A 26,058-nucleotide genomic window follows, 5' to 3' on the forward strand; every position below is an offset into this window, starting at 1 on the left:
AATAGCAAATGTTTCTGAAAAGTTCAGCTGTGGTTTCAGCACTCTGAACATGTAGCATACAGAGGAAACTGGTTCTTCTTCATACAATACTGTGTTTACAGTCAGCTGATCAGTGGCATCTGCTGATCCTTCCTGGTACTGATGACAGTCAAAGAATCTGGGACACAAGCATGAGATTTACTCCTTACTCAATAGATGGTTAAACTGTTTATCATATTTTTTCAGGTAGTAAGTCCAGTATATCCACAGATATAAGGAATGAGGAACAACTGATTTGCTGCCGTACAATGAATTGTACTTTACAATTGAAATTATGACCAAATCAAGTATCATTAGTAAGAAATGTGTTTCATTAATGGAAGTTGCTATATGATTTTTATTACTAGTGCTTATTATAGAGTCATTGTCTAATAGACTGATAGATCTTCACGGTAGCATAAAACTGCATTTGCTTTCAGAATAGCTGCTAATAATAATAATTACTCTGCTCACACACCTAAGTTATTTTAAGATAGGGGCCTTTTTGTTTGTTTGTTTATCTGTTTCTGAAGTGGCATATTTTTGTTGACTGCAGCTGTGGTATTTTTCAGGTGGTTTGTCTCACCCAGTGGGCTGTGTTCCGGGATTCTATATACTACACAATATCTGTGATCATACTTATTGTTGTAAGTAGTTCTCTTATCAGCTGTTGTGTTTCATTGCTTGAATTTTTGGAGGACTAGTCTGCTAACTATTGATAAATACTGGCCAATGATTATTTTCCTGGCTAGTTCTAGTGGCATCTGGAAGTGAGGGCTGAGCTCCACAGTGTTGTATAAATATGAAAATTTCATACAGCCCCATGGAATATGTGCCCATCAAGTCCATCTGTGTCCATTCACTTTGTACATAGGGTTTGTACAGTTCTGCAGGCTAGGAGGCTACTGTTACACAGTGCACATAGCACTCTCCTCTGACCTAGGAGACTGCTTGTTGTGGAGGTGAAAAATTTTGAGCTACACTTCTATTTTAAATAGGGAAGGTGGCACTTTCTTGCTTCTACACAGTAATTTCATTTCAGATTCTGGGTAGATTTTTCCACATAGAGCACAGGTGAGATACCACTTTGTTCATCTAGAGCGGTGTGGTAGTTCCTGAGTGTACACATTTAATGTGTTTGGTGGCAAGGCAGGGAAGAATCCACTTAGCCTGTATTTTGTAATACAAGTGGATCACTAGCTATGTGTTCAGTAACAGCAGTTACATAGGGTGGAGTAAAATGTGTATAACCACATGGCCCAAGAGGAGAAGTAGAATGGCTGCCTCTTTTGCTAAAGCTAGTCTAGCTGTTAAAAGGACTCAAAAGTTAAGTATTTTTGGAATAAGTGTCTTTACTGTCATTTGCACAGCACGTGGGTACATGTGTGCATATCTGTCTGTCCTTCACATGCTTGCACTGTTTCACTAAATAGTACTTACAGCAGCCACTGACAGAGATCCAGGCCTTGTTCACAAGGTTTGTGTTTTGTGAGGGGCACAATCCATACAGTGGAAGTTCTGGTTAGAAAGGGTCAAAACTTGATTAGGTCTGTCTAGATACTTGCTAAAGAAATTTGACTGTTTTTCGAGAGAGATCAGAGAAATGGTCAATTTACGTGTTTCCTGTTTTTTCCTCCTAGTTCATATATGATGAGAAAATAGAATGGTAAGTTGTGTTAAGTTATTCTGTACAGTCCTGTATTTGCCATGAGGCTCACCAGTAAATAGAGTTGTTGTGTAATTCACTTTCATTCTACACAGCGAGAGTATGAGCTAGATTGAACACTTAGGAAATCCTATGTATTTTCCTGGGATTTAGTTTTTATGATGGTCAGGGAAAACTAAAAGAAAATGTAAGAACCTGGAAACATTAAGGACATACATAGGCTGTATGTAAGGCCTGAAGATTCCCATGTGCAGAGAGGGTAACTAAAACTCTTCTGCTCTGATTCGGACTGTTAACATTTATGGGGGTGCCAGGTGTTCCAAAGAACACCCCAATGTGAATCCTAGTGTAAGATCATAAGCATCTGCTAACAGTGCTCTCAGAGTGCGTGGCCTCTGCTTCAGCACCGAAATGACAGAAGGCCTGGGTGTTACAGTCCACGGAGGGTAGCTGTGGTTTCAGTATGCAGCACGTTCCTGAAATATACGCGTTGCATTTTGTTTGCGTGTTTATTGAAACTTGATAGTCTGCTTCCCCTCTCATTCTGCTGAGACACCATCTAATCTTAGTGCTGAGAATCCTGTGTGCGCAAATGTGACTTGTACCAGATGTTTAAGGCACACTCCTACATAAAACTTGTAAAGCATACAGCTGTTTCAATGGCTTTCTAACACTTCTTTCTGTCTTTTTGAGGTGGGAAAGCCTTGTACTCATCATTATGTATTCATTCTACATACTTATCATGAAGTAAGTACTTCTTGCTAAACCCTTTGGGTGTTAACTGACCATCATTCTTTTGGTCCTGTTTTATCTTTGGCCTCCCTGCCTGAGGGCAGTACAGCCAGTGATGTTTCTGTGTAAGATCTATTGGTTTTTGTGCTTAACCAGTTTAATTCTAGATTTGTGCTCAGTCAGCAGCAAATACTTTAATGCATCTTTTTCATAGTGCACAGAGGTAAAGTAGCTTTCAGAAAAAGTTGAGAAAAATGTCATTTATACAAAGGTATATAAAACATCTGTGGAGTAGTCTGTATTGTAAGGACACATCATGTCAGCTCTGACACGTATTTTGTACTCCCTGGAGAACAAGGTCAAGGACCATTAGACAGAGTGCTAAGCATGTATTTATCTTCAGACCATCTCATACCAGGTTGTATACTGACATCTTCTTCTGTTGTGTCACTGCCTCTGACAGGAGAGTCAGAGGTCTGACTGTTACTGCAAGTGTCTGTGAGTCCACCCTTCTATTGCAAGTTGCTTAGACTTACATCCCTTGGTGCCTTCCCTTCACAAATCACCCTGTTGTAACACCCTTTTCTCCTACATCAAGTCTTAGCAGAGTTCATTGACAACCCTCTTAGATCCCACCCTAGTGCTAAAATAGATGTATGCTGTCTTTAGAAGGGTGTGGTCAGCAGTCCCAGAAATGCTCAAGAACCCCCCCACAGGGAGCACAGTACTGAGAGAAACAGTGAGGTGAATTGCGAGCTGATGCAGGAGGAAGTATAATGAGGGTCCTGGCTCCAAAATCCACAGCTTCAGCGTTTTGCCTTCACTAAATCTGCTCCAGTGCCTTTTTGCAGTTTGCTACGTATCATGAGAGATAGGTGCAGTCCTTGCTTTCCTGTCAGCTTGCCACTGAGTTGGACAGTCCTTTCTCTTCACTTCCTATTAGTTGTCAGAGAACATGCATCTAGGCTTTACTGCTTGCCTGCATAAGTTGTTCTCAGATGCTTAAAAGCTTGCTAAGAAAATGCAAAAATCCAACCTTTTCAGACCTTTCGTTTGCACTTTCAGGTACAACATGAGGATGCAAAATTTCTTCATGCTTAAAAGCAAGAATGTTGGAAATGGTGACACAGTCAACAATGAGCTGGAAGATGGTAATAAATGTTACACTTCTAGTTATGACGACCCGTCCATTCCATTACTATGGAAAGGTAAGGCTGAGCAGACAGGACTTGGAGAAAGAGTAGTTCACAGGATATTCTTTTTATTTCTTTAATGCATATCAAAACAGTGTTACTATTCAGTCGTAAGCAGGGTTAACTTGATAATTCACCAGTCATGCTGCCACATTAAAAAAAAAAGATTTTTTTTTTAATAGTCTGAAAACAAGCTGCTTTGCACATTGGCAATTTTCCTCCCTTTTTATCTCCTGTTCAGTGATGAGCTACAACATTGTGAAATAAGTAAATTTTTTTTTACCAGGAAGAAGGCAATTTTCACTTCAAAAATTAGTTTGGAATGAGAAGCTTAGATGTGGATGTTGAAGGAAAAGACATGGGTAGATCAGTGGGCAAGAGGGATTACATGCTGAGTTCAGATTCTCAGACAACTGTTTTTCACATGCCTAAATAGGCTGTATACATCACCAGGCACATACGTAAAATTGAAAAATGCGGGTTCTTTGCTGTTTGTGTCTTTGTCATAAAGGAAAGAAGATGATATCCAGCTTCTGGTACTGAAAGTAAACAAAAATACCTGAGCATTTTTGGCTTTTTTTCTAAGCCTGTTTTTATCTTTGTCTTATCCCTTTTCTCTTCCATTCTTTCTTTTCTCTGTAGAGCAAAATCATTCCTACTTTCGAAGCACAAACCCTGTAATTTTGTGAGCACTTGGGCTGCTCTTAACAAATGAGGTCTCCTCACTTTGTTCTTTGCAAACATCTCCCGTTCTAGGAGGCTGAGCTCATCAGCAGTGTCGGTAGCATTGGAAAGATCCTCACGTAATACCAAATAATGGCAAGCAGGAATTTAGGGCAGGCTCAGAGAATCACACTCTGCTTTTAGTATTTAGGCTGGGATTTCTTCAGGGTAGATATGGGTACCTGCAGGTTTATTCAATGACAGCACACTGCAACTCTGGTCCTAGATAAGGTGTTTAGGCAATACTCATTTAAAATTATTTCTCCTAGGACATTGTAGCATAATTAAATGAAGGTGACTTTGAAATATTTTCATCTCATTTTATAATGAACTTTTGTGACCATTGAGTATGATATCGCGAGGTCTGTCTGTTTGATGTGGATGTGTGTCCATGCAAGGTTCCATAGATGCCTCCTGTATTCAGGTGGAGACATGGGAAATGGTTAATCCAGTAAAGACCACAGATACTAGTGGGTTTTACTTTTGAGGCCATCTCGCAGCAGGCTCTGCTCTCTGGCTCTTGTGCTAAGGGGATGATAGCACAGAGTGCTTGCCTGTCCACCTATTTCCTTTTCCAGGAAATGTGTAGATTACTGAATGCTGGTGAAGAACATGCAGAAAAGAAGCAAGAAGGCTTCACTAGCAACTGTCCACAGCAGATTTCTTTTCTGATTTTCCCTCAAAGATGCACTGACATTGCAGTTTCAGTCAAATTCCCTTTGCCTTCTCCAGCACCCTTTACACAAATACATGCTGCATTGGAGGAACAATTGTTCAAAGAGTGTAGGTACTTTCATAGGCAAACATGCCTGGGATGAGAAAGTACAGGAAGAAGAGATTAAGGATTTGGAGTGAGCAGTGGGAGTGGAGGATGGCAGCGTTAGCCTAGCTGCTTTATGTGTCAAGATGCTGTCCTAGAAAACTGTCACATGCCTGTCTCTTGCTTCTTCCCTCCTGCTCTCTCAAAGTATGCCATGACCCATCAGTGACTCCCTCCTAGTTGACACATGCTGGCTTCACAAGCTGAGCTGCCTTTTCCCCAGCAGCAGCTTTCAGAAAGGAGCACTGCTAATAGCAAGGAGAGAACTAGGGCTGGCCTCTTAACAGCTTTCAGGATCCACCAAAAAACCTCCCTTGGCTTCATGAAGGTGTAGGTTTGACCTTAATGTGATTTTCCACTGGAGGAAAACCTGATTACTCCCCATAAATGAACAGTTGCTTTGGGTGAGGAACTTTGTTTCTAGAAAGGATAGTCTGTTGCTCAGGGTGCAGGTAAAAGGTGGGTTCACACACTGTAAAGCTCTTTTATGCTTGTAAGTTCCATTACTTTCAAGAGGTTCCTGTGGTACAATATAAAACCTTTCATCACTGAAGTTTCAGAAAGACAAAGGAGAGCTTTTCACCATTAAAAAAAAATTCCATTTGAAGGGTGAGTTCTGCACACACAGGTAAAGGCAAAGTAGATGTACTTTGTGAATACTGCTCCAATTTTCAAAGTACAAACACGTATTGCCCTTGACTTTTATTATGTTGACCCAAATTTCCACCAGGTGGCATGGTTTGACCCTTTCCTGGAACCAGAAATTTGGACAAAAGTGGGTTTCTGAGGGCCTGATCAGAACTAAAGTCATCAAGAAGCTTTCTGTTGATTTTGACAGGGCTGTTGGTGATGAGCCTTTGATGGTGAGCAGTAAGTTTGTTGGAAAGAAAAGCTATTCCCAATAGATTTTTTTTAAGGATTGTCACAAAGGAGAAGGGCAAAAGGCTTTCTCCATTTCACATTTCTTAAAACAATTTTTAGGTGGAGTTCATACTATATAGAGCTAAGGTATGTATATTTACAGACACAGGGAGTCAGACTGAAAATAATGAAAATAGTAAGAGCAATGTGCTGCAGTAAGTCAAAATAGCTGCAGTTACTTATATGTATATTTAGCATGAGGTATTCTACATCAGTGCTGAGTTTTTAATCATGGTACTTTTATCAAAGCTGAGTGTTTGTTCACTGTCTTCACAGGGCTCTAAGCAACAGTTTCAGAGTTAACTTCATTGCTTCCATGTTTTTCATGACACTGTAAGATGAAGCATTTTGGTTAATTCTCTGGAGAAACTCACTTGGGAGCAGTTAACCTGATGAGACTGTTAATATCTGGCCTTTCTGCCATACCAACAATGCTGTCAATTATTTCTTTTTCTTCAGTTAAAGTAAATGTTAAGTTGATGTGGTTGAGCCCTATTCTGTGAGGACTGATTCCTAGGAAACTTGTCTGGCTGTATATTCCTTCACAGAAAAGCTCCTATCCTTTAAGAGTCATTGGAGTGGATGTGCTCCTTATTCGCATCATCAGCCCCAGTACTCAGCAAAGTTAATTTGATTTAGATGTCAGGATGGAGAAGGATAATTGCTCCTTTACATTTAGCAAATGTAAAATTACTACTAGTTATATTCTGTATTAGAGATGTTAAGCTGCAAGCAAGACTGCAGAGTGATTTCTTTGAGTAGGGCACATGTCTTTGTGAAACCAGAAATCTTATGTTTATGACACTTCAGGTAACCCCAGTGTACTCACTGAACCCATTTTAGTGCAACAAGGCAAGACCCTCAGATGCTGAAGGGTAAAAGTTACAGATGTGTATTTGTAATAATCGATTTTTCTTGGTGAATCATTATGGAAGATGTATTTCTTGAACTGCAGATATGCTAGAAGATGCTTTAGACAGCAAAGCCTTTATTGCATGATGTGACTTAGATGCATGCATGGATCCAGTCTTCCTCCTGAAAAACAAAAATATTTCAGCACTGTAACAATGCAAAAGAGTAACAATATAGGCTTCTGTGTGTTTAGAACAGGTCCATTTTAATTCCATTGTTTGAGTTGAATGTTTTCTTAGATTTCCTTTGCTTCCTGACTGGAACCATGCACTAATTATCTTTCACTTCCACCTCCTAAATTCTCCTCCTCTTCTTAATGTAAGTAACAATGCAAAAGGGGAGGGAAAGGGGGAGGCCAAGCTAAGCAAAGCAGAAAACAAGCAGCAAAGAATTTTTTTTCCTGTACATATTATTATATGTAATAATTGATATTTATTATAGTCGTGTGTATTTCTTGCCCTGCTTTCTAACACCACATGGGTATGTCTCCTGTCTGCTGAGCCTTGCTCTGCTTGCTGTGTGTAGTCTGTAGCATTTGTGAGAATACTGGTTTGGTGGTGAGCTCCTAAAGTTCTTGCCTGTACTTGTGTTGATTCCCAATAAAATTTTGTATCTATGTGTAGAAACTTTGTTAAATTTGTAATCTTAACCGTGGTAGGGGTTCCTTTATATTAACAAAGGCTAGCATAGATATGTTCTTGACAATTGTTGTTTTTCATCATTTCAAATCTTTTCGTGTGAGAGGTACTGGTAATATTCTTTGAAGGTAAAGTGAAGATTTCCAGAAGGAGTGAGCACATTAGGGCCTTCTCGATGTGCAGCACCTTTATCCAATGGAGTAGCTTTAGAGGTTTTAGGAGTGCTGTCTACACTGCCACAGTGCAAACACTTTTAGAGAAAGAGTACGAGACCCTAGTGGGACATAAGCAAAGAAAGCTGATACTACAGCATGAGCAGCTGGGGAAAAACTGCTCCCACTAACCTGACAGTGGCTTGGTGGCTACCTTAGCAGAGTGAAGTCCCTTTCCAGCGTGTGATCTAAACAACATGCCCAGCTGATGAGGAGATTCACCAGGCTGCAGAAATATAAAAGTAAAGTAACTCATAAATTCAGGCATTCAGAAGAATATTACCCCCACCTGAGCCTGAAAAGACCTGGCTCTGCATGATGGGACGCATGGTAAGATCAATTACACTGCTAACTCTGTCCGTTGTGATCATTAGTGAAGGGCATGCAGCAGTATGGCAAAAACAGTGTTATGATGGTGGATGAGATAATCTGCTCCAGTCCTCCCAAATACCGGTTCCCTGAAGCTGGATTACGGATCATGATTACGAATAAATTTGGACCACGCACCAGAATGCGGATGGCAAGCCGACTCATCATTAATGAGGTACGTTCATTAGGAGAACAGTAAATGACCATGAGCCAGAGGGGTCACCAAAGAGCTGTTTTCATAGTGATTCTGGAATTTAGATTCTCCCATGTTCCTACGGATGGGATAGAACTATGTCTTTCTCTAGCAGCTATGTGAGAACAGATTTGAAGATTGATTCCCAACTGATGATGCTGCCTCTTTTAATGGGAGGGCACTCAAAAAGGAGGGACTATCTTACCTCACTGACAGAAGATGTTTATTTCAGTGTGCGTTTGTGCATATGTGCACATTTAGATTTTAATTGCAGCAGAAGGATTGGTTTTGGTTATTACAAAAGTGGTCAGGTTAAAAAAAGGGTCATGAAGACAGCAACCAGAATTCTTAAGAACTGCTCTTATATTATCAACACTTCAGGACCACTTCAGAGATTCACCTACTTCTTTAATATTCACTGTAGTCCTCAACTCAAAATAAAAATGGACCAAAATATTTTCATGAGGGGAATTTGCCCTGGACAGTTTCAGTTCTCTCTTGATACATTGTCAGGACTGTACACTGCTTGTTCCACACCAGGCAGCTGAAGTGGCAGGGCTTGGCAAGTGAGGCTGTTTGGAACTTGAGTGAAGTACTGGGGGTGAAATCTTTGGCCTACCAACCTGGGTGCTATGAAGGCAGGATTTTATAATTTGCTCCCACAATATCAAATAAAAGAGGTATTTACTCTGGCAAGTAAATAGATTTCAGTACCATAACACAGTTCATGTGTTTAGCCAGCCTTATGAATACCACACTAAAAGATAGCACCATTAATATATTTGTAACAAAAATCCAATTTAACAGTAAAATAGTGAAAGGTGTTATGGTCAGGAGTAGAAGATCAGAGAGGGCACATGGCAACAGTTGACTGTGTAATTCTTGAAGTCAATTCATTGATCAGAGAAAAATTTGTAGTGGCTGTGTGGATAGAAAGCTGATACTTGCCCTTTCAACATCTGCAAAAAATGTTCTGTGAACTTGAGCATTTTGAATCTATGGTTTTACGTATTCTCAGTTATATATTCACAAGTTTTGCAAAGTATTCAGATATGATTTTTCTCTGGTTTTCACTACAGTATGTTAATACTGCTTTCAGAAATTTTTTTGCATGTTGTGCAGTTACTTTATTTTTCAAGGCATTTCAGAGCACTTTTTAGGAATTTTGCAAGTTTGTCATGAAAAGAGAACACTTATCAACCCTGCATTACCTCATCAAATGAATTAAAAGTATTTATTTTTTTAATAAAAGTAAGACATTACTGTTGCATATAACAACCCCCAGTGTGTAAATGGGTATATATACTGATGTTTAAAACCTAATCCCTGTAATTGTTGTATTGTGTATTGGAACTGCAGCATGTCTGCAGAGCCAATTATGAGCTTCATGTACTGGGACAAGGGCAATAGGGATTAGTCTTGCTTTTGAAATTAAAAATAGGAAGTTTAAATTCACCTCAGTGAATGGAGATGAGAAGGAGGGAGAGGAGTTGTATCTGGGAATGAGAGTTCCTGGATAATGAGTCATTCATAAGCCAGCTCTAGTTGTGCAGAAATGTCTTGAGTGTTACCACTTGATTTTGGTGTTATTGCTGGTTTGAGTGGGCACTGTTGAGTGAGAAGTGCTTTAGAATAACCACATTGATTAAAACATGATGTGGAAGAACAAATATTACAACATTCTCCATCAAGGCTTGAAAGACTCCTGCTGGTAATTTTGAAGTGGATGGTTAGTGTGGTGAAGCCTGATGCCTGATGAAGACAGGTTTGTTTTTGACTGAAAGGAAAGTTTTGAGGAGAAACTTCATGGCTTATGTGACTGGGGCTCGACAGACAGTAAAACTCAGATTTCACAAAGTAAATCCTTTCTGAACTATGGCAGTTTTTGTTTTGACACCGCAGCGTCAGCGGTTAATCCAATCTGCCAATGGCTCAAGCAAAGCACTTCAGAACAGGAGACAGGAGAATATTGAAAATGGAAACATCCCTGTGGGGAACCAAGAGGAGGAAAATGAACAGGACAATCTAACTCCATTTTCAGTGCCAGGTAAGTCTTACTTTCTAGGTGTTCATAGTACTGAAAGAGAAGATAATTTAAATACCAAACACTGGGTTGTAAGAAAGGCAACATATGTGGGGAGAGAGGAGGAAAGGGATTGGTTTGACCATCTGAAAGATGGATTTGCTGACAGTAAAACTGGGCTGGAGGCTGGATGACTAAAAGCAGATCTTAGGATAGTGTTTTCCAGTCATCATAGACAGCCACGGTAGAAGTGCTGATTTGCCCAAGGTGAAGGGAAAGTGGGAAAGGGAAGTTTATATTGAAACACTTAAGACTGACCTGATGAGCACTGCACTACAAGTAATTTTGAAGTCAACAGTTAATAATGACCTGCTGGAAATTTCTAGGCCAGAGGCACCTTGGTGTATAAATACATAATAAATTGATTCAGTGACTGTAGGGGGGGAGGCTTCTTGCATGAAAAGGAAAAAATATTTAGGGGGAGAAAGAGTATTTAAAATTGTTAGAATAGCTGTATGCAATAGTAGTCACCTTTGGAAATTTTTTTGAAATTCTTTGGTATGAAGGGCTATGTATAACCAACCTCTTGTGCTAGTGCCCTTCGCACATTGCAGGTTGACTCTTGCCCAAATGCTTTGGAGATTAGACAGCAGAGATGAGATCAGCCCTCACAGACGTGTAGTCTGTCACATAGTTACTGTTTAACACAAGTATTGCTCAGCATGGGTAAATACCACATGCAGTGAAAAAGAAGGATTTTCCGTGTTGTATCTAGTTTCTTAGAGATCCCATTGCTTCAGTTGCTATCGTTGTAGAAGAGATGTTTGTGATTGAACAAACACTGAAGCATACTACGTGAAGACTAGATGATACTGTATGTTTTCGTGTGTTACTGTGTTCCCACAGGAGCTTCTTGCAGTCAGCAGTTACAGATTGGAGTGAGGAAGCAAACTAATTCATGGAAGATAGGCCCATTAGATGGGCTTCTGATCATTCATGAGATAGTGAAAAAAATACTTTTATTGTATGGTGAACTAACAGGATCCAAGTCAGCAATATGCTTGTGCACATGAGCAAGTTAATGACAACAGTAATAATAATAGTAATAATAACAACAGAAACTAATAAACAACTTCTAAAAAGGAAAAATATCTCCCCAAACCATCTAAAGATCATAGAATCCTATAATCAGTAAGGTTGGAAAAAATGTCAGAGATTATTAAGTCCAGCCATTAACCCAATGCTGCCGAGTCCATGCTAAACCATGTTACTAAGCACCTCATCTGTGCTTCTTTTGAACACTGCCGGAGACAGCGATTCCACTGCTTCCATGAGCACTCTGTTCCAAACCTTGACCACCCTTGCATGGGTTGGCAAGGAAGACTTTTAAACTGAGATGTTTTTAACAAGTTTTTGGATACAAGTTTTGATTAGGGTAGTGCAATCATTCATTTCTTCTTATGTTCCAGATGGCTTTTTTATGAATAAAACATAGATTTCAGATTAGAGCTTCCTAAGCGTGTGACATTCACAATAGACAAAATGCTCTGAACTAAATAGGGAGTTATTACTTATGTCACTGGTCTTCTTTAAATGCAGTTTTTCTGCATTTTTGAGAAAGTCTTTAAAGATAAAGTAAGGTTCAACAGGCCAGAGTGGAACCACTGGTGATGCAATTCATACTGAAGGGAGCAAAAGTTCAACATGAACTCAAGGAGCTGTGTAATAGTGATTAAGTGATTGTATAAAATCCTCATCATTACCTTCAGGTTGCCACTCCTGTTGTCGGGTGATGATTATCAATTGGTTGGATTCTCATTGCTCAACTCATATATTCTGAGTGAGAATTCTTTTATTTTGCTTTCAAAAGCACCACTTTAATAAGTTTGGTGAAAATGTGAGGACCCAGCATCATGCTTTGTTGTTGTTTAAGTACTGTGGCACAATCAGTTGCCTAAAAAACTCCTGACATTTAAAACTGGCTTCAGGGAAAGGTAGTTTGCAGTTTCCCAGAATCCCCTCTGGTTTTCTTTGGTATATTTTCTGTCCAGGAATAAGGCACGTACATTTTCTAAAGATCAGAAGTTCATGTATTTTTTCAGTACTGTAAAGTGTTCTGTGAAGGATAAGCTTTCAGTTTTCAATTGGACTTTCCAATTCAACCGGTTGCGGCGTCCTAAGTAAAAAATTCACTCTAGTATTTTGGGAGCTGCAACTGCAGTGGCTGTGAGTTGGCCCAACCCCTTTTTTTGTGCTGTTTTGTAGTCCCATTTTCTAGCCTAGTTTGGCATTTGACTTTCTTTCTTCAATTTGCATGTTCTAGATACTTTTGCAATAACAAGTTTGTTTTTTTCTGAAACAGAAGTAAATGTAAGGGAAGTGTGAAGTTTCATCTCTGAGTGATTCACAGTAATTATTTGCCATCTCAAAATGCATCTTTTGCATTTTTTTTCTTTTTTTTATCCTCTGTCAACAGGAGTGCTCAGCAGTAACTGTAGGGCTTTAGCAAGCAGAAATAGAGAATACAGTTGTCACATGAAAACAGTCTCAAACAGTTTCAGCATATATCCCCTTTGTCATGATGCCTTTTCCTGGTCTTAAAATCAAGAGTCCAACACAGTTAGAAGGGAAAAAGGGATTTTACCTTGGTATTTATTTTAAGGATCCTTAGGTGCACCACGTCCAGGTCAAATACACCTCGATGCCCACTGCAATGCACACCCCCAAAAGATCTGGTATAACATTATAGGTCTTACTAATTAGCATATCTATCAAAGATTCCCCACTCAGAGGCTTGAATGAGCCCCCTTCCCCAAGGAACCTTCCCCTGGATGGTTCTGTCTTAGTTTACAGAATGTGTTCTGGAGAGGACCTTGGGGTCTGGGGCACGCTATCCTCTACCTACGAAGCTTCTGAAATGTTCAGTCTCCTAGCTTAACAAACAAGTCCAAGAATGTAGGCAAAAAGCATTAAGAATACAGAAGTTGTAAAAAGGTATAAAAGGGGTTTAAAAGAAAAGGCAAAAAATCATCATGGCATCAGTCAAACATCCAGAGAGATTTACTCCCGGGTGTGGGTGTGGTTCAGGCCCATCCTGAAACAGGAGACAACATGCAGTTTTTGTGGAAGCTGCGTATGATATCATTCAAAGAGCCTTTGCCTTTGGTTTCTGTGTGGGAAAAACACATTCTCTTTAAAAGAGGAATTTCTTTCTTGACCTGACCTTTAGACTATGCTGAATATCTCCCAAGAGAAAGGCTCATTTGAAGCTTTACAATTTGATTACTCTACACTTGTTTGAAAACAGATCTTAAACTTTTTAAAAAACCCCCCACAGATCAGAACAAAATAGGATGAAACTGGGCAGGCATATGTTGACAGCAAAATGGTGTGTTAAAGCCCTTGCATAGCGCAATGGTCTTTTAGAGCCCAGACTCAGAAAAGCACTTCTGTGCAGCTCTTAATGGATGCTTAAACCCCTTCCATTGTCACATGTTCTGCACCCTTTAAAATACTCTGTGATCTCAGCTCCTGATCATTTCACAGGAATGAAGAACTACTTCTCTTACAGGATTGGAGCATGGATGCATTATGTAAGTCATGATGGCGTTAGCTAAAACAGGAATAATAATTCCTAGAGCTAAAACGAGATGGCAATAAAGGAGATTAGTAATCCTATCCATTTTTGTTTGGATCCAAAATAAAAAGATAGCATGTAGGATAGAACCAAAAAAAAAGTAACACTATCTACTTAAAGCATTTAAAATGTTTGTACTTGGTCAAAACAAATGTTTGTCTCAATATTCTTACTCCGGCCATGATTTTATGAAGAAACCTGGGGAAGAATGAGACAGGACAAGTTATTGTTCAGCTGATTTCACCTCAAGGAACTTCCTGCTCTTGGTGTAAAATTTTGATTTGAAGTTCCTTAGTGGGTTTCTTCTTCATTAACCTAATGTCTAATTGTCATTGAATCTTTGCAAACATATAACACCCACAACATCCTTTGGAAAGGATTATTATTTTGTGAAGAATCTTTTACTTACTTTGAACCTGGCTCCTACTTGCTTCATTTAATGTCTTCTTTTATTGGAAACATGGTAGACAAGGCAAACCCAGTGTACCTCACTTGAACACTCAGGATACTGCAGCACTTTGTTAAACAGCAAGGTTAAAACATACAAAATAAACCAGGCCAAAATCCAGCCAAGTCTAACAAGGTATGTGGAGTACCTCTGTTCAGTTACATCTTATTTTTGTTGAATGTTGTCCTGTGTAAACGTATCGTACCTCTGAGAGAAAAGCTCGTTTCTGGGTACTGGAGCAAATTCTTGTTTGTAGACCAGTTTCCACTGTACCAAAAATGTGTATTTAAGAGAAAATTATTGGTACAAGTCCAGATATACAAAGTGTGGTAAAGGCACAGGCTGCAAATAGAAATTTGAGTTGTTTTGGACAGATTTCATGGTCTGGAATTTGGAACTTGTATTCTGGAAAATGAAACTTCTGAGAAGAATATCAGTAGGTTGAAAAATTGTCTGTTTTGGATGAGGATGAGAAGAAAAACCTTGGTATTTTCCACAGGAAGAAAATATTTCCAAAGGTCTGTTGCAGGAGAATTGCAATAAAAATATTTTAATATGTCAGCTGCCCACTTGGAAGGCTGTCAAAGACTGAGCCTCTTTGGATGCTGTTTTACACACTACACAGCCTTTTTCTAGTGTGATAATTCAAAGTCTCTTGCCCCCACATTTTCTAAGGGAAGTTGCAGAACTGAAGTCAGTGTTAATTTTCCTAATGAGAAATTGAAAGCTATTTTCTGACAATTTTTTTTTTTAAATTTTGCAACAGACATTTTTCTGTGGAAAATAATTGTGATGGAAAATTCACAATGGATCTAGTTTGTTATATCAGTTTCAGTTGTTTCTATACTGAGTACCATACTTAGGAGAAAAATTTGTAATTCACTGTTGTGTTCTGGATACTGCACATGACTAGAAATTAATTAAGTTTTCAGATTGTCTAATTTACTTATATTGAAGTTTTCCAATCAGTCTGAACTCTGATGAACAGCATTTTCTAACAGAAATTTGCTTGCTCTGTGGGTTATTAGGCATGTGTGTTGCTTTTACACTTTTTCAAGTTGAGAATTGAACTGATACTGAAAATAATATGTGGGTATAAATACATCTTTGTAAATATAAAGCTTAATTAGAACCAAGGAGACAGGTGTTTTGAAAATCATTTTAATTGGAGAAAAAACAGGTTGGTTTTTTTTGGTTGGTGGGTTAGGTAAAGAGATTTTAAAAGATGAAAAAGGAATTTAAAAACTTTAAAAATTATTAAGTGAAGCATGAAAAAAATTTGCAGCAATAATCTTTTTAGGTGAGCCTGGATGTGCCTCATTTTTCCTCTAAGTTTACCATCAACAAAAAAACCCCTGGAAAAATAGCAATCAATAGTTAACTTCAGGAAGCCTTTCTCATTTCAATTAGAGAACACCTTTCCCAGTTTTCAAGTTACCTTAAGTAAGAGATTTATATGAATTCATAAACATACAGTTATGAAAATCCTGTGTGCCAATTAGATTCATGCCTTTCAGGGATGTTACTCTGTTTTTAGATCAGTCAGCTAATCATTGCTTTGTGTAAGGAGATGCGTCTTTCACTTGGGAAGGTTTAGGCGTGTTCTGAAGTAACTAATGTATGGAGCTGAGATCTGTGCTTGACTGACACACTTTTAAAGGGAAAACTAAGTGGAAAAGCTGTCAAATTTAGCTAACTACACCTAATGGTGTAGTTACAGACTCTACTCTTTTTCAGTTTAAACTTGAAGAAGTGTTTTCTCTGCAGCTTATTTACTGTGACATGTAATGGGCTGCCTGCACTATGTGCCTTTGGAAGTTCAGTTTCAGACTAGCTCTAGCTAGGTCCCGTGGACTAAACGCCCATTGTTACTTGGAACACTTGTAATTTTGTGCCTCTGGTTCAGCTTTATACCAAGGGAATGTTTATTGGTGTGATACAAGGCTGATCTGTGTTGCAGACTAAAATAGAGTAAATTGCAAACCCAAAAATATGAAGTGGGGTCAGTCATCACATTTGCTTCAAGAGTACACTTCTGATCTAAAGGTAGACACAAATGTAGTTTCACACTTTTATATTGAGCTCCTCTCAGCACTCTTTGAGTGTTGCAAATAGGACTGTGTTTTTCCTGTAAAAAGTGCTTTCTTTAGCGCCTTAAAGAAATACTTGTTTCTTCTCAGTGCTGTGATGTATGTTGCTGTCTTTGTTCGCCAGGACACTATTTGTATGTGAAAGTAATTATTGTGAGCATAAAACATCTGGAAAGATGACTAGCCCAGGAATGTATTAAAAATTAGAAAAGAGTTCTTTGTTGTAGGGCTGCCACTTCATTTTCAGAAACATTGTAATCAAGCTCTTTTGTAATGATACCTCTCTGAAATACTTGGCATGCTTGGCTTCCAAATATCTGTGGAAACAGAAAAAATGGATGTATGAAGTAGTGCAAACAACTTCTTGCAAAAAACCCTTAGTCTTCTTGTTTTACAGCAGAGTGATGTGAACAGAATGTAGACCAGTGTTGTTTTCTGTAATAAAGCAATATTCTTTCATTATTGTTGGGGGGGGAGGGGTGCAAAATACTCCTTTCCTCTGTTATATGGGTTGCTGCAGGAGCCTTTAGACCCAGGGCTCACAGGAGTGGGTGGTACCACTGTTAAAACTACTGTGCTGAGGTCTTGTAATGAGACAGAACAGCTATTTATTGAATAATGGCCTTAATGGGAATGATCATTTTCTTCCTTGCAGATGTAGTAGGGAGCTACTCAACAGTTGTAAAACAGATTGTCATGACCTATAAGCATACTTCACTTTAACCTCTTTATCATTAAATCTTTTTAATTATTATTTTTGAGTGGGTGGTCGAAACCAAAACAACAGAACAGCAGAAGAAGTACTTTGAAAAGAACTAAAAAAAAAATTATCTTCAAGCTGTGTATTGATTGTGCATTCATCTAAGCCATGTGAAATGAATAAAGTCATCAGTTTCCTGTGGAAATAAAGTCTCACTTCATTGGGGTTGCTGCTAAATGTACTTAAAGTCTTAAAAACCTGCCAAGTTACAACATAAGAGTAGACTTCTTCAGCACTGTGTGCCACACAGTTTCCATGACCCAGCATAGCAGGAGCTGAATAAAAAGGCCTGAGGCAAAACAAAGGCCAGATACACATAAGGTTTTGTATAAAAGTTTATAAAAGCCAGAAAACCAAAGCACAGAAGAGAAGACAATATAGAATGTGTCAAGTACGCTGCTTTGGCCATGGTGGTTCCGAACTGTTCCAGGCTAACTGCAAGTGGCCACTCAGCTTCTCTTGTTAATCCAGCAAACCCCAGAATTACACACAGCTATTCCCCAAAGTCTCAAGCCTAGCTGCCAATGTAATGAATGCAAATGTCACTCCTACAAACCCTCTAGCTAAGCAGTTTCAACTCAAGACGTTGTGTAGGTAAAGCATCACCACTAGAGCCAGGAATTTTAATCTGACACACATCCATTCAAACTCAGCAAAGACAATGGAAAGGCAAGTCCTCCTCTACCAGTACTTAGGTTTTCCTAGAAATGAACAAGCATAGCTATGCTGGTGGTAAGGGACTATGCATTCTCAGTTAAACATTTGTTTAAGTAATTCAGGGTACTAGATAGGATCCCGGACAAGATGCATATTCCCCAGCAGAGGCTGAGTGCATTTATTCTCTCTTTGTTCTTAAGGCAAGTCTGTTTCTTTTATTTATGTTACTGAAAAGAGAAATGGCACTGCCTGTGTGTAGCAGCACCAAAGTCAGTCAGATTACACCAACACAGATCAGAATTGGATCCATAATTTTTTCAATCGTCCACTGACCCTGCATTTGGAGTTACATGCAAAGGATATTACTGGCCTAGACCATGCTGACTTGTTGGACTATGAACCAAGCTTAGCCACTTGAGTAGACAGAGAGTAAAAATTAACTATCTAGGAATCTTTAAATAATCCAAACTGTAACAAATTAAGCAGGAGCAGGTATAAATTACCATAGGATATTTCGTAGAATATTTACAGGGTTATTAAGAAGTAAAGAGAGAGGTGAGCCAAGAAGTGTCATTTTCTGGACAGAACAGGTAAAAGATAAGTGTTTTAAAAAACATCTGTGCAGCACTATGTGTAACCAGAGGGGAAAAGGGTCTTTCCTGTGAAATCTGTAATAGATCCTCAGTGACATGTAAGATTCTAGCATTAGAAATGACCCCGGGAGACTTCATTTTTAGTAGTAGTAGTAGTAGTTTTATGCATTAGAAGTTCCACAGCCACAAGCTATAAATGGGAATAAAGAGCAAAGCTTAGTCTAAGATTTCGTGGTGGGTTTATGACATCTCAGAATTCACAAGGAAATCTCAAGTTAGGAAGCTGTTTCATAACTCAAGCAAGAAAATTTAGTTCTAGAATATATACAAAAGTAAATGAATAAAGACTTGCATTTGGACTCATCAAATTAAATTTGACTAGTAAGTAGCCTCATAAATGATAAAAGTATTAGTGATTTTTAAATGTTTAATATGAAATTTCATTGCATCCTGGTGCAAATTGGTCCAGAAGACTGAGTTCAATTCAATTAAAAGCACTAACAAAAATTCCTGTTAAACAAATCTTAAATCCCAAAGTCTTTGCTGAAAGAAAATTACTGGTGAAATTGATAGGAGCTGGATATTAACTGTTCTTTCTAATGTAGCTCAGTAACTTCACTGGAGGATGTGCCAGATAATTTTCTTCAGTGTGATCAATGACAGCATATTTTAGTAGATCTCAAGCATAGCATTATGAGTTAATGATGGAAACCCCTACTTAATTCTAGCATAATTCTAACGCAATGTAAGGAAAGCCCAAGCCAAAGTGGCCATGATGTTGGCTGGGATACTTTCACTTAGCCTGATAGATAAATTTGTTATCCTACTTGAAGGATACGGCATGAACTGTGTTAATAGCACCCCGTTTATGTATGGCCCAGTTATAAATAATTCTGTTTTATATCTTGAGATTACATTTGCAATGCTGTAAATTTAAAAAAAATGACAGGGTGTGTACCTGTCTTCAGCGATGGCAGTTCTCACATATTTCTCACCAGCTGATTTTGGAGAGCTGTACAAGGGAAGTCACTACATTGTTTCCTTTTCCAGAAGTTTTCTTTTACCATCTCAAGGTGGTGCTGTATGCAGATGGAGAGACTTAACAAATCTAGATCTTCTAAGTAAACTTCTGCCCAAGTTAGAAAAATGAGGCATGTGAAAAACAATTGCCATGTTCATAGGTTGGGTCTTGTGCTTCTGTTTTCTGCTGTACAGGATGTACAAGTTATTTTCACCACTTGGATTTTGATATTCCTATTCAGGTGAGGGGGTGGGGTTTTTTTGGTTGGTTGGTTTTGTTGTGGGAATTTTTTTTAAATACTGGATCAGTAGTAACACATTTGAAAGAGCAACAAACCTGATTTAATTTTGGTTTTAAAATCAGCTGTGATTTTAAATCATTGTAATTCTTCCCTGGATTTTCATAGACCTTGGCAGGCTTAAGTATAAGAAGATTCTGGATGTGCATGCTGAACTGGGCTGAAAGTGACAAGGCCAGTATAGTTGAAAGGTACACTGGAAAATGAGCTGGCATGCACGATTGTAAGCATCCTTCTGGGATCATCTGCTCTGCTCAAACTGGTGTAACTGAGCCTGGGATAGTGATGGGAAAACTAAACTGTTTCTTTCCTTTGTCCTGCAGATGGAAAAATGAACAAAATTAAATGGCTTTTGACATGGCCATTGATATTTGTGCTCTTTACCACAATTCCAAACTGCAGCAAACCACGCTGGGAGAAGTGCTTTATGCTGACATTCATCTTGTCCACTCTCTGGATTGCCTTGTTCTCCTACTTCATGGTGTGGATGGTAAGTGTATGTACCAGGACTTGGTACTGAGTGAAATGTGCATCTCAAAGTATGTAAAAATCTTCTGTGCATTTGTTAAAGAAAGCCATGTAATTGTAGGGCAGTCTCTTCAGCTCGTACTGTAATTATTATAATTTTAGCTTTCTGCTGCCTTTTTTCTGCAGGAATAATTGGGTCTTTACTGTATAGGGCCCGATACAGTACAGGAAGGTACTGGAGAACCTCTCTACTTTCCTCAAATGCCTGTCAGGCACCTCTTTATGTTTCCTCTCATGAAGGATTGTGTTTTCTATATACATTTTGCAACTTTCTGTATAATTCTCGCATTATAAAACAATTCTCTAACATAGACTATGTATAAGAAATTCATATGCCAGCCAAAGCCACACATTTATATGATATGTCATACTCTGTACCTTGGTTCCATATGTAGCTATCCCTTTCACAAATGAGAGAGGTGCTCATTAAGGCTGCAACACATACTGCTTTAAGAGGCAGCTGGACTGTAGTACCTTGTTACCAGTCTCAGCAGGAGAATCATGCCCCTTTCTATTTCTAGGTCTCTGCTTGCCCCTGAAGATGAGGTTTGTCAGTGAGTTCCTAAAATACAGCTATTCTTTAGTGAAGGGTCCAATTTTCCTCATGTGATCGACTGTCAAACTATTTCAAGAAAACAACACATAGCCTAGAAGACTTCCATCTTTAGCAGTCTCAGCAGGGAAGCAGCTGTCTGTCCCTGGTTCAGTCTCCTCTCTCTCACAAGCCTATTTCCTTTTAAGCTGCCTTTTCTTGATGTTTTTTCAGCCCTCTTTGGATGTTCCAGCTAAATACAGTTCCCTGTCCTTTCTAAGAGCTCTGCTGCAATCTTCAGTGATTCCCTAAGCTGTTTTAAAGCTGCATCTGGAATATCAGACGTGCTCACTCGGGATTATATTAGAAGTCATGCAAGAAACTAGTTCCTTCTTCGTGTGTTAGGTTACAATAAGTTCTTTCTATCTCTGCCACTATATTACAATATAATACTGGTTGCAGCTCTTTTGAGAATAGAACCAGTGAGAAACCTGCCATTCGTGGAACCCAAAAATACCCCAAGCCCACACACTGGATTATGTCTCCTTAAAACATCAGTATGTCATGTAGAATAACAGGAAATTGAGTTTTGTTTGTTCATAGAATGTTGAATAATAAGACCCAAAGTCCTTTTCCTTTGCACAGCATTGGTTTTAGGCTGGTTTTTCCACAAGTACTTAATTTGCAGAAATGGATGAGTATTCTGAGTCTGTTCCTGTTGGGGTCCACACCAGAAATCAAAGTTAAGAGTATGCTGCAGCTGTATTGGAATGAGGAGACTTTCTAAATAGGATAAGTTAATCTACCTTCCTCCTTGTTCAGGTGACTGTGATTGGATACACCCTTGGGATACCAGATGTGATCATGGGCATTACTTTCCTGGCTGCAGGAACAAGCGTCCCAGACTGCATGGCCAGCTTAATAGTAGCAAGACAAGGTACTGTGTCTGCTGAAGCATAACTGCAGTCTTACAGTGTGCTCTGTGATTTGCTTCCTCCATACACACAAATTGTCAATGCAATTTTATCATTTTATTTTTATTTTTACTGTTTCAGCACCTCATTAAAAGCCAAAACACTTTGCTAATATTGTGAACCAAAAACCTATCTTTTGCTTATTGGGACTGGGCATTCTAGCATTCTAGAAGGTAAATCAACACTCAGATAATCCATGCATGGTATGTATCAGTGAGGGTAAAAAGACAAAAGTTGCAGACAAAACTAGAATATCAGCTATTAAAAACAACATTGAAGAATATATACTGACCAGCACTTCTCCATGTAAAGCTTGTACTGATTTCTAGAAGACCTCTCAAACCCAAGGAAGTGCAGTGTTTTAAGAGAATCTGGTAGAAGTGATGTTGCTCCAGGCAGAGTTCTCATCCAAATGCAGGCCTCTTTCCCATTGGAACATAGGAATAACTGCACTGCAAAGAGTTTTGGGTTACTGACAGCTACATCCTCCTCAGCTGTCCATTTGAAATTGTCAAAGGCTTTCTAATTTATCTTTAAATTTTGATAAAGTTTCTTTATGTTTCTTTTTTACTTGTAAAATGCTGGTAGCAACATCTCTTCCAGTTGTTGAAAAACATTAAAGCTGGCAGTGTGTTCCTCTGTACAGTAGTAGATTAAGAAAAGGACCTAATTTTATTCTTTTCCACTATTTCAATTCCCACAGCCTTTTTTTTTTGTCAGATAGTGACATCTCCAGCACACATCTTTGGGCAAACAACAAGGGCTTTGCCGTGATAAATTAGGTACTCAAAAGCCCCACCTTTGTAATTTGAAATAGGAGTAGTGCTGTTAAATATTGCTTGCTTGAAATGTGTTACATATTTAAAGTATATAATTTTCCATGTTGGCATTATTTATTGTGTGCAGAATATTCTCACAAAAACAGTACAAAAAAGTCTTCAGAATTATTATGGAACCACCTTTCCACTAAATTAATTTTGCATATGTTACGGAAATTATCTCCCTACCTCAGATACTCTGGGCAGTTCAAGGGGGATTGGATCAATGCAGATCATTCCCCTCCAGTACACAGAATAATGGCTGTATACTTTGATTTTATCAAAGAGTTGTTTTTGGTTTTTTTTTCTCTGCAGGCCTCGGTGACATGGCAGTATCCAACACAGTAGGGAGCAATGTCTTTGACATTCTGGTGGGACTTGGCGTTCCATGGGGTTTGCAGACCATAGCGATTGATTATGGATCAACTGTATGTATACATGACAAATCTTTAATTTGCACTTCTATTTTTTAAAAATCCTAAAAAGAAAGCATGCAAATAAAACAAGTTTAAAAGAAAAACCAACCTGTTGAGCGTGTTATTAGTTGCTAAATAAGGTGTTACTTCTTTGCCAAGGAACCCAATGTTAAGGAAGCAATTCGTGTTCCACAAGCTGCAATTAATTTCCAGTTGGCCAACTGGAGTACATTACACTGTGTAGCAAAAAAATACTGCCATGGATGGAGCCATTGTCATGGCTCTATAATTTTCTTACTACGCAACTTCCAGTAAACCTGTCTATATGTACCTTAGTATTTTTGTCACTAAGATCAGAATAACAGCATGTCTCTCTTCTGAGGATTTTTAACATAAAATCCATTATAAATGCTCACTTCTTTTTTAATGGAGATGGGATTGCTTTGCATTCGGATTGATTCCTTGATCTTCCTGTTCTTCATTAGGATACATCTATTAAGCATTTGCATAGTTTAATGTATATGAGGCACTATTCAAAGCAGAAGGTGGACTTAAAATCAGTAAATTGATTTTTCATCTCCAAAGCACAGTTATATGGTCAGCATTTTAAAAGTCTTTTCTGATTTCCACAGGTTAAAATAAACAGCAAAGGATTGGTTTATTCAGTTGCACTTTTGCTAGGATCAGTGGCACTTACCGTAAGTATTAGAGCATCTACAAGTATTCCAATTTGAAAATACTTACTAGGTATTTACATGTTACAGAAAGATAAAATAGAAATATTTAGCATTGATTCTTGTGAAGTATCATTCTTCTAACAATGCCACCAGTTGAAGAGCTACCATTGTCCTCAGTGAGGACTGAAATCTGGCATTTGGTGTAAGAGATGCTGGATATGTGTAGGTCTAATGGATTTCAGTGGCAGTGTTTAAATTGTTGAATCCAACAGTACTTCTGTGGTCCTGTGTCCATACCCCAGGCCTGTCTCTACTTTGTGCTGAGAGAAGACCTGGTATGCTTAATCACCCTTTGCCTTTGTCTCTGATTTCCAAAACCAGCCTGGACTAATCAAGTGCTGTAGCCTAAACCCTTAATGAAGACTAGTCTGAGGACTGTGAACCCCAGGACTTGGAATAGACATGCTAAATGTCACTCAGCATAAGACACCCTTGTAACACATGACTTCCTAAGGTGAAACAATAATTCTGTTTGAAAAGTCAATTTTGCTGGTACTTAAGGTCTGATCCTTCTTGACTCTCAGGGAATGCTCTGTAGGAAGAATCAAATCAGGTCTAAGGAATCAAAAAGGTATAAAAATATCCACTTATACTAATGTCTTTCACTGACTGCTTGTGGAGGCTTTGTAGAGGAGGGGGTCACCACTGGAGATTTCACACTGTTGCATGACTAGGTCTTACAAAGCTTCACATCACCTGTGCATGACTTAAGTGATAGAATGACCAGGGTGACTTAAGTGATAGAATGACCAGGGCTGTTCACTCTGCTACTAACTTCGTAATGTATCTGATCTATAAGGTGTGAGAGCGTGTTCCTTCCTTTTCTTATCCCCAGCCTGCCATACTGCACAGTGCCTGTGGAACAACACAGATGTTCTGTAGACATTTGTATCTGGTGTTGCTGCATGGATATTTTTTATCAACACTTTGGGGGAAAAATGGGAGGATTATGCAGATGTGTTACTGTGCTTTTCTTCATGCTTTTCTGAAAAGAGTCTTTTCATAGCAGAAGCCAGATCACCTGAGTTTGAGGCATCTATTACTGTCTCATTTGTTCTGTTGAGTATCCTGATTTGCACAGACCCTCCCAGCAAGCTCAGTGGAGAGTTTTGAGCAAAATAAGTAATAATTCAGAGGAACTCAACACCATGGAAAATAGATGCCTTCATGAGGACTTCATTGCTTTTCTACCTGTAACTTGTAACTCCCTTTAGTTCTGGAGCTCAGCAAATCAGCAAGGAAAGCACCTCTTCAGAAGCTGTTGAAAGAATGGGCATTAGGTGTACTACTGTGACATAAGGGATCTGGAGGAGAACACTTGAGGGAGGACATTCATTTAGTTTAGTTCATAAAATATTTTGTGAAACAGTCATAGGACAGCTGAGAGTCAGAACAGGGTCAACAACATATGTTGCCTTTCTGATCTATAAAATACTGAGAATATATTTTTGTCTTCCTACAAGATCTCTAATTCAAAATACTCTCATTTTTAGCTTATAATGGTTGTTTCCAAAAGTGTCCTTCAGAGCTTAATTAACTGACACTCTGTTTGCTTGCAGGTGTTTGGAATCCATATAAATAAGTGGAAACTTGACAGGAAATTAGGCATCTACGTGTTGCTTCTTTATGCTGTTTTCCTGTGTTTATCTATAATGATAGAGTTCAATGTCTTCACCTTTGTCAACTTCCCTATGTGCCGAGAAGAACTTTAATCCACAACAAGGAGAGAGACTGAAATTCTTCTGATTACACATGCTGTAAATCACAGGAGGCATTTCACATTTCTACCTTCTTTCCATCAGTAATTTGAGTGTCATTCCTGCTTCATCAGCTAACAAGCACTTTTACCTATACGGAAGGAAAACATACCTTTCTTTTAACATGCTAGCTGAAGGCAACCAAAGCATTTTCCTAACCTTTGGATATTGCTGCTCAGTCATAAAGCTACATGGATCTTACACAGAACTCTAAAAGGACCCATTTCTGGGCATTCTGTTGTGGTTTTCATTCTCCTTTTGCAGACAATCAACCACCACCATCAAGGTTAGCAAGAGAATGGGAGAAAAATCTTTATAGTTCTTTTGGTTTTGACATTTACTTTCCATGGAAGGGTAAGAGGCAAGTTCAGA

The 26,058-nt window shown here is 38.7% G+C and overlaps 1 protein-coding gene across 1 annotated transcript in view; it reads left to right on the top strand.

The window, feature by feature from the left end:
- Positions 1-26,058, top strand: part of LOC121673698 (ras and Rab interactor 3-like) — a 160,598-nt gene that overhangs the window by 58,358 nt on the left and 76,182 nt on the right. The window contains exons 7-18 of the mRNA XM_042047299.1: positions 591-665; positions 1,659-1,684; positions 2,378-2,431; positions 3,482-3,624; positions 8,210-8,379; positions 10,300-10,444; positions 20,248-20,414; positions 21,807-21,921; positions 23,092-23,204; positions 23,825-23,890; positions 25,489-25,637; positions 25,951-25,972. Of these exons, the coding sequence (XP_041903233.1) occupies positions 591-665; positions 1,659-1,684; positions 2,378-2,431; positions 3,482-3,624; positions 8,210-8,379; positions 10,300-10,444; positions 20,248-20,414; positions 21,807-21,921; positions 23,092-23,204; positions 23,825-23,890; positions 25,489-25,637; positions 25,951-25,972 (1,245 nt within the window). The remainder of the gene's footprint in view (positions 1-590; positions 666-1,658; positions 1,685-2,377; positions 2,432-3,481; positions 3,625-8,209; positions 8,380-10,299; positions 10,445-20,247; positions 20,415-21,806; positions 21,922-23,091; positions 23,205-23,824; positions 23,891-25,488; positions 25,638-25,950; positions 25,973-26,058) is intronic.

Source organism: Corvus kubaryi, unplaced genomic scaffold (genome assembly GCF_017639235.1).
Source record: "Corvus kubaryi isolate FWS band 111438036 unplaced genomic scaffold, C.kubaryi_AGA036_p1.0 66, whole genome shotgun sequence".
Lineage (NCBI taxonomy): Eukaryota > Metazoa > Chordata > Aves > Passeriformes > Corvidae > Corvus > Corvus kubaryi.